This window comes from Lactuca saligna, chromosome 1 (assembly GCF_052625555.1).
Source record: "Lactuca saligna cultivar CGN05327 chromosome 1, ASM5262555v1, whole genome shotgun sequence".
Classification (NCBI taxonomy): Eukaryota; Viridiplantae; Streptophyta; class Magnoliopsida; order Asterales; family Asteraceae; genus Lactuca; species Lactuca saligna.
In genome coordinates, this window is record NC_136417.1 from 18,421,111 (window position 1) to 18,430,907 (window position 9,797).

The window sequence follows — 9,797 nt, forward strand, 5'->3', positions numbered from 1 at the left end:
ATTTTTTCTAATCGAGTTTTTCTTATTATTACCAATTGCCGAAGCAACAAAAGACGAGCTAGAATTACCATTTTTAGAATCACAACGCATCCTTACCCCACCAAAACCTAGTGGAACCGAGGCAAAAGAAACCGAAGGAAACCCCTCTGAAATCTCCTGTTGAACATGTGGGGGTTCAAAGAATTTCTTTGTAGTGTTTACTTGGTTTTCAATAACTACCTTTTTCAGCTTCATTATCTTAGACAACATGATGGATTAATTGTATTTATGATTTGTATATTTGAGACATAATTGATAATTCAAGATAACATATGGATATCATACTTAAGTACTCAATGATTATTGTATCGTATCATCCAAGTTGTGATACAACTATATAATACTTTATAGCCTACATAGAGCGATATTCACAAAATGACTAATAGGAATGAAAATATATAATTAAAATGATCAGTTTTTTTCTTGAAAAAATGATTATTTTGTTTGGCATAGGTCATTCTAGACAATTGAGACTAAAGCTATGTTTGGTGCGCCACAGCTAACTGATAAGATAACTTATTTTTCGAACTTTTTTAAGTTGCTATTTGACAGCCCAAAAGTAGCTTATAAGCTAGCTTTGTGAAAAACTACTTATACTAGTTTTTTATGAGCTTTTGTAAAAATTTCAAAATATACTCCTTAATTAATTATAAAAATACATTCTATAAATGTCTTTTTAAGTCATTTTATATTTTTCAGTTAGCATTTTAACTTGTTTTACCAAGGGTCATTTTTTTATCAACTAGCTTTCCAACTGTCAGTTAGTTTTTTATTTAACAACTAGCTTTTCAGCGATCAACTAGTACGACATAGCCTAAGTTTATGAGACATTAAAAATATTTTTTCTAACAATAATAAAAAATATATATTTCAAACTCACATTCTCAAGAGAGAAAAAAATATTTCAAAATTTCAAAATTTCAAAAACATGATTTAAATCTATGAAAAGCATAGAAAAATTTTCATTTTTATTAAAATCTAAAACGAAAATTAAAGAAACATAACAAAAAGATAAACAAATGGCATAAAGTTTGGAATAAGGCATAATGCATAATGTATCGATCAAAATACATCATTGTATTTGTTTCCTTTGCATCCAACTCTTTCCAAAAACTTTCTATTTATGTCTCTAATGGTCATTTTCAAATTTCTAACACAATTTGTTTTTTAATTAAATATCACATTTTAAGCCCATATATGCCATTACTTTCTATCTGCTATCGTTTTTTTTTTAAAGAAAAAAACTTTTTGTTATAGTTCAATAAAAACACAAAATATTTTCTCAAAATATCGGAATTCACATTTGTAACAATTACAAAACGTGATCAAACAACTCTAAATACATGTTCTACATGTTTTCTTATCGATAACACTCGCCATCCAGAGGCTCTTAACACTTTATTTTACAATAGAGTTTTTCAAGTTTTATAACATACCGAGATTCTAAGACTATTCTTGTTAGCAATCCAGCCCAACTAAAATTTAGAATTATAAAACTAATTTCTTTATCTTTTCCACTTGTATAACTCAATCACTTATTACTTATGTTTTTCACATCACACAACTCAACTTAAACTAATCTTTTATTTAATACATATAAACAATGCTTATTTTTATTCTATTAAAGTTATTAAAAATAATTACTTTATTTCAGATAGATCATAATAATGATAATAGTGAAGATATGTATATGATTCGTGTAATCAAGAGAATCCTCAATATTTAAATGACATGAGATATAAAATATATATAACAAAAAAATGGTACGTGGATAGTCTAACATTTTTTATTTGTTTTTTAGCTAAATGTTTTAAATCCATCTAGTTTTAACTTTTAAGTATATTGATTATATAAAACAAATTATTAAGCAAAATAATACTTTTTTTTTTTAAAGAAAAATAAATATTAAACCCAAAATTTAACTATGAATCCAGTTATGATGACGTGGCCGGCCACTCTTCCCCTTTTCCGGTGTACTATGATGTTTCAATCCATGGGTTCAATCCACAATCCTCCATTACTGCAGCTTCTTTAATCTCCTGTAACATCTTTATTACCTGCCACATGGTGGGACTCAGTTCCGGCGTCCTCACGCTACACGCTATCGCGACCTCCGTCATCATTTCCACCCGCTTCTCCTCCATCTCCATGCCCCCACCACCATTATCTCTATTGGACTTTACCCACTTCACCAGCTCGTCCGGCGTCAAGTCCGGTTGCTCCGACGCAGTCTTCCCTGTTAGCAGCTCAAGCAACAGAACCCCAAATGAGTAAACATCGGATTTCGCAGTTGGTTGGTCTGATTCCGGTTTCTTGTAGGCGGCAGAAACACCGTCGCCGTTAAATAAGGTGGAGAGACAGTAGTCGGAGAGGCAGGCTTCGAAGTCGGAGCCGAGGAGGACGTTGGAAGCTTTAAGATTGCCGTGAACGAGGTTGCATGTTTGGTGGAGATAACAGAGTCCTTGCGCTACGTCTTCTGCAATTTTCAGGCATGATGTCCAGTGTAACGACTTCGCCAACATCGATTTTGATCCTGCAAATGTCACATCGGTGTTGAATTGCTTAATGAGTATACTCGCGGGAGCTGGTGGTGGTGGGGGAGGGGGACTTACCGTGAATGAGTGTGAAGAGACTTCCGTTTGGTTGGTAATCGTAAACAAGAAGCTTCTCTTCTTCCGCCAGGAAATAAGCTCGTAGCGCCACCAGGTTTGGGTGGCGCAGCCTACCAACCACCTCCATCTGTCTCTCGAATGCCTCGTTCGTTGTCCCTTCTAATCTCGAAGCATCAAGCCGCTTCACGGACATGATCACACGGTTGTCCAGCAACGCTTTGTACGTCGTCCCGAAAGTTCCGCTCCCCAGTAACTCCGCCGGCGCGCTCATCAAGTGATCCACCGTGAAAAGCTGCGATTCCCCGGTGAAGAATACCAGATTACCACTCTTTTCCGTTCTCATCCCTTGATGTAACTTGCTCACCTTCTTCTTCTTCTCCAAGTCGCCTCCATACTCCCTCCTCATCACCTCCGCTGCCTCTGCCATCTCATTTATCTCACGAGTAGGAACAATACCTTTTCTCCTCTTCTTCTTCTTCTTCTCCAAAGTCTTAATCGACAGAATTATGCACACAACTAAAGTAATTACAACCAACAAGCCACCGGAGAAGCCAATCAGCAATATAAGTCGTTTATGCTTTGTCGAATTCGAATTTGTAAAACCCTCCATCGGTTGTAGTTGCCCGGTTTTGCCTCTTCCCACCCACGGAGGCGTTGATGAGCTCGACGAATTTTTACCAAAAAATTGTCCGCTGATGCCGCATTCTATACGAACGATCACACCACAAAGTCGGCCGTTGATCGAAAACAACGCCGGGCCAAAACGAGCAAGAGTAGGAGTCACCGGAACATGACCGGTTAGAAAATTATCCGAAACATTGAAGATTTGAAGAGATGATTGATTGAAAGGAGGAATCGAACCATTTAAATGATTTGAATCGAGACGAAGGTAGTTCAATCGGTTTAAATTACATAATTCAACGGGAATGGCACCGGTAAATTTGTTATCGGAAAGATCTAGATTCCGGAGGCGGTGGAGCGAGGAGATTGAAAACGGGATGGAACCAGTGAAGTAATTATGGTCAAGAAACAATGTTTTAAGGTTAACGAATCCGGTGAGATCGGGAATCGGTCCGGTGAGCGAGTTGTTTCGCAGACTCAAAACTCGTAACTCTTCTATCCGAGTCAATGTGTTGGCAGCAAAAACACCGGCGAGGTTCAAGTTCTCAAGAACAAGCCGGGCCACCTTGCCGTTGATCTGGCATTGTACTCCCTGCCATATGCAGACGGCGGAGATATTTTGAACTGAGTAGCCAAGGTTGTTTCCGGTGTCTGCTACGGATTTGAAGGCTAACAATGACAAAGCATCATCATGGGGATTCTGATTTGATGCTGCCAAAGTTATACTGTAAAATGTGAAGTAAAGAATGGCAATGTGAATGAATGTTGACTTCATCTTGAAATTGATGTCGGTGGGTTTAGAGTTAAAGGGGGTGTGAGATTGTTGTTGTTGAAGCCATGGAGTTTTAGGGTCGCAAAGGGCAGATGGAGAAGATGATATTGGTGTAGTGATACTGTAATAGTCACTAAAAAGAAGATCACGTGGACGGTTTTCAAAAGAGAAAGAGGGTAGGGAAGGGCACCCCTATCCTTTTCATCATTTATGAAAGAAGGTTTTATACAAATTTCAAAATATATCAGTAAATAAAACCAAAAAAAAAAAAAAAAAAAGACAAATCCAGCCTTTTTATATAAAATAAGGTCACAAATATATCTTAAAATTTGTAGACAAAATTTCTCAAATGGTTTTTATGTTTTTTAAAATTCTTCCCTATCCAATTCTTATCAAACTTCTTTTTTACATTAATGATTAATTTAAATAAAATTTTGCACATCAATGATCCTTATTAGGTCGTCTTTACATTAATGATTAATTTCAATAAAATTTTGCACATCAATGGTCCTTATTAGGTCGTCTGGTATACTGACAACGAAGGGGCTCGTGGTCTACGTGGCTACGAGCGTTGTCTGTGCACACCAATCCGGACCTTTGTGGTCGTGGTGATTCGTGGTGGGGAAGACGGAGGACCACAAACGTTGTCTCTCCCACCCGACCCTCTTCTTCTTCCTCTTTTTCTGTTCGTGCTCGTCATTGGTACACCACCACCAATTTGTGCTTTGTGATGGTCTTCGTGGTTGCATTGTTCGTGACAAGCATTACACAAGGCCTTACTAACTTTGTTAATAGATTTTGTTAGACGTTTGTGAAATGATGAAAACACCATTGTGATTATCTCTCTCTCTCTCTATGTATGTGTGTGTGTGTATATATATATATATATATATATATATATATATATATATATATATATCACATCCACTCTCTCACATCCACACACACTTTCAAGAACTTCCATACCTATATTCAAGAACACACACCTCCATCTCCGATGATCACCATCGTTCGCTACCACCACCGACTTCCACCATTGTCCACCACCTTCAACCGCCTCTATCTCCGTACATATCTCTTTTGTCACCTCAATCTCCGTAAGAAAATCATTCCAAATATCCTATGTCAGTATCTGTTGGATTAAGGTGTCCAAGCCAGCAACTAAATTAGTATATTCTTGTAGTTAGAAACAAAATCATTTTTGGATCACCCTCATAACTAAAACTTGATTAAAATGATATTTATAAAGAGATGATAATTTATTAGATTGTTATATGATTAATAAACTAACTGGAAATTATAATGACATGATTTATTAATATGTTATATGATTAATATATTAATTGGAAATAAATAGTTGATTTGTTAGTTTATTATGTGATTAATAAATTAATATGATATTAGTCGTTAAATAAATGATTTGTTAATTTATATGATTAATAAATTAATGTGAAATCAATTAGAATTGATTAATTATTAATTAGAATTAATCTAGAATTAATTCATGACTAATTGGAATTAATTAAAGATACAAGGGGTGAATCGTAACTGTTTAATAGTTGAACAATAAAAGGCGATTCTAGAACCATCGAAGGGAGGACTGTTTTGGGAGCCTCATTGGGGTTTCCAAAAGCCTCTTGGTGTATATAAGGAAATGATTTGCATTGGTAATGAATCTATTTAAAATTTTCTTTGTCTCTAAGTTACCTAAACTATAAGTAGGACCCTTGGGGCACTTAATTTCGTTCATGCAGTGCCTATAAGCCTTAGGAACGAAATTCCGCTCTCCTCCTTTCTCCCCAATTGTCTTTTAGTTCTAGGATTTGGGTGTGAGCCATTAGAGGCATCATACTTTTGGTGCTAACTTTCCAAGCTCTTCAAAGGAAGGACTGAAGTGATTCGTTTGCTACAACATATCAAAGGATTATGCTAGGGTTTCAATTAGGGTTCATTTTAGTTTTATTGTTCATATTATGTTGCATTCAAAGTGTATGACATAGATCCTTTAGGTTACATGTGCCCTTAAGTGTTAAGTGAAATTCCACAAGCACATGGTTTTTTTAACCTATAAAACCTATCAGTGGTATCAGAGCCTAGGTGTGTCTTACATTGATTGTACATTCGATGAACTGAACAAAATCGATTTTTTGAAAAATTTGTTCTCATATCGTGACATACTGCCTGTCACGATGTGAACCCAGGCTAAAACTAAATTTCGGGATTTTGATGCCTAATCGGATTTGTGTGGTTAGTTTTTGTAATTATTTGATTTAAATGTTGAGGTATGAAATCTTGTCCAACATGGACCACTTAGAATCAAGTTGAGCACTTGGACGAAGCATTTTTGAGTTCAATAGAGCACTTAGAACTCAATGGAGCACTTGAGGTTCTTGGAACATATGGCAAAGGAATGGATCAGCTGAGATGGATTTGGACCATCTGACAAAGGAACGAATCAAGTGTCAAAGGAACAAATCATCTAAAAGGTGGTTTGGAGCAACTTGGAGCAACCAGGAGAAAGTTGGAGCACTTGGAGCAACATGGAACATCATGTTGCACCATGTACAAGGAATTTGCACCATGTAGATGGAAGTTACACCATCCTTAGGGATGTTGCGACAAATGATAACGTAATGCGTCATCATGTCTGAAGTTGCACCAAGGTGATGTTGAGCCAAGTAAAGATTTTAAGCCATGGAGATGTTGAGACATGAAGATGATTTTGCTCCATTAAGAAGGGAAGTTGCATCATGAAGGAGATGTTGCGCCATCATGGACCATCTTGGTGCATGATGCATCATCTTGATTCATTTGAGGTGCCATGTTGATCCATGTATGCTTAGAAGATGATCATGCTCAAGAAATACACCATGTTGTACCACAATGATGGATGTTGGACCATTAGTGGTCATGATGCTCCACTTATGCATCATGTTGGTCCACTATGGTCAAGGTGTTCATCACGTGTGTTCCTAATGCTCATGAGTTGTTTAACATGGATGAATGTTCCAAAAGATGTTGCATGGAGGAATATGATTGGTTGTCCCCATTCATGGGCCTATTGGCTAATGGGCTTGGCCTATTAAGGGTTTAAGTCTGATCCCTCAAGTATAAATAGGCTTATATCTCCATCATTGTAGGCATGCAGGAATTTCATGAGAGTAATCATTATGAGGTTGAGAGCAGTCCTTTGGAGCAATTAGTAAAGAAGAGAGATTCTTTTGTTTTGAGAGCTCAAGTGAGGTGTAACCTTTGTGTGTGATTTTAATTATTTTTGGAAGTTAATAAAATCCCCTCTCTCATTCGTCTGTAGACGTATGTCACGTTGACCGAACCACATTAAATATTGTGTTCTTTTGTTTTACATTTTTCAGAAGTTTTTGTGAGTTCACCGAAGTTTGGTTTTTTAATATTTATCTGAAGTGCTTAACTTGTTTTGTTGTCCCCTAACATTAAATCTGTCAAAATCCAATTTTGATAACCTTATATGATTAAAATAAAAACCCTAAGTATTATGAGACAATTTTGAAAAGATAATATTTAATAATATGATTAATTAAATCAATTATCCTTGTCGATTTAACAATAAGTTTAATTATAAGATTGATTAAAAGATATTTATAAATCCATGATAGGTTTAAATTGATTAATTAATTATATGATTAATTTAGATAATTAATATTTAAACCTTGTGTTTTAAAAGTATTTTAAAATACACCCTTATATATGTAAGATAAGATTAATAACTATATTTATAAGACAAGTCAGTTGAATCAATAGTAGGTCTCATTCACGAAACCATGTTATAAAGAGGATATAAGGAAACGACCTATATAATGACCGTTGAATAGGTGTCTTTTTCAACCACCATTCTCCTGTGTGGTGGAGGGTCGTTAGTCAAATGGGTTCGATAGTACATAATCAGATTAAAAGTATAATCTATATTCTTTAAAAAAATATCACTCTATTTACTTTAGGAAAAATGTGAAATTCTATGCTAATCCATGAAAACGCATGTCATTTCTTTATGATTCGTTATTGGAGCGTGTGTATTTATCCGACATGCTAATTTGGGACTATAAAGATGAAATAATGAAACAAATCGTGTTTATAATTGTTGATGAAGCATGTGTGGTTAACCGATACATCAATGAGAGATTATAAATTGGTCAATGATGTTTGAATGAGTTTGCATGATTATTCATATCTTAATTGTGATCCTCGACATCCCATTCACAATTGGTAAGAGCATAATCGAGATTAAACATATCATTGATAAGATTCGATGAATCTCAAATGATCTAGGAAGTTCATGTTATTGAAATTGGTGAAATGTTCTACCTACCAAAAATAGATTCGAATTTGATTACGATATCTATCTTCAAAGTTTGAATCGAAAATATGGATCTTAGACTTAATTTAAATTTTGGGTTAACAGTTAAGGATTAAAATCAACTATCTTGAATTCTCTCTTATCTTAATTTTAGATGTCAAATCAAGACAATAATGGCCTTCCTTGCTCTTATGGAAATGTTTTTCCTCAACCTTCTAGAGATGGTCTTTTACTTTCAAGTCAAGGTGAACGTGTCTTTCCTTCCTTAGGAAATGGTGGAATTGGACATCGGTTTTATTCACCTCTTCCACTTCCTCCTCCTGTGACTCTCCCAACGTCACGTTTTCTTCGAGTTGAAAGATATGAAACTACTAAAGCCCTATTGGCATGTAAACATGAATGTAAATTATGTGTATGCGCACATTCTGAAAATGAAGTTGTACATTGACAAGTTGGAAAGGATGGGTGTCGTATTCCCAAAGGATCAAGCCATTGATTTGGTTCTTTTTTCGCTTCCTAAGTCATGTGGTTAGTTTGTTAAGAACTTTTATATGAGGAATCTCGATGTGTGCCTAATTGATCTGACCCATATGTTGATGGTTGTTGAAGCAGAAATGCTTAAGAACACAATTGAAGCAAAAATGTAGAGGGTCTAATCACAAGGTTTCCATGGACATTGATAATGGTGACATTGGTGATTAAGAAAATATTTATCTTCCCAATCGAAAAGGATCGACCTAGGTCAACCCGTTGGATCGTATGGTAAAGAGAAAGGCTCGTTCTGATATCGTTCCAAATGTTGATTCTCAATGAGTCCATTTATTTTTACTGCCAATTGAAGGGACATTGGAAACGAAGCTATCCAAATTACCTGAAAGATCTTAGAGATGGTAAAGTCAAGTTATTTGACTCTACTTTAGGTACATCCAGTATCTGATAATTTTCTATTCTTAGAATCTTTATACATGATGTGATGGTCACATTTTGATGATATTGTAGGATCTAAAAGAAAGAAGGAAGCTTAAGTGAAGTGAGCTAAATCTGATCGTGGGAAATGGACTTTGGTTACATGGTTCGATGGTCAAGATTTAGAGCTACTATTAGGGAGTTAGGATAATTTAATAGATTGATATTACTCTTCGGAGATGTCTAAAAATATATTTTTTCATTTTATGCATTGTAAGGTTAAGTTTCAATTTTCATTTTAGCAATAAAATGAAGTTTTGATTCATGAAGTTGCTTATATCCTTGAAATGGCATTTATGAAAGTGTTGGTTATGTTTCTAATAATAGCAATATTAATTGTGGATTTGATTCTTATGATATCGCATGTGGTACTATCATAGTTGACCAAGTGAAAGGAAATCTCATCACCAAGTTTCAATTGGGCAGAAACTTGGAGTCATACAATTCAATTTAC

At 35.3% G+C, this 9,797-nt stretch overlaps 1 protein-coding gene across 1 annotated transcript; it reads right to left on the reverse strand.

The window, feature by feature from the left end:
- Positions 1 to 1,860: 1,860 nt before the first annotated feature.
- On the reverse strand, positions 1,861 to 4,241 carry LOC145025767 (putative inactive receptor kinase At5g67200). Its single transcript, XM_078976800.1, has 2 exons — positions 2,652 to 4,241; positions 1,861 to 2,572 (listed from the first exon to the last, which is right to left on the reverse strand). Exons 1-2 carry the CDS (start codon positions 4,045 to 4,047, stop codon positions 2,016 to 2,018), a joined length of 1,953 nt encoding a protein of 650 aa, XP_078832926.1. The 5' UTR covers positions 4,048 to 4,241; the 3' UTR covers positions 1,861 to 2,015.
- Positions 4,242 to 9,797: the final 5,556 nt, after the last annotated feature.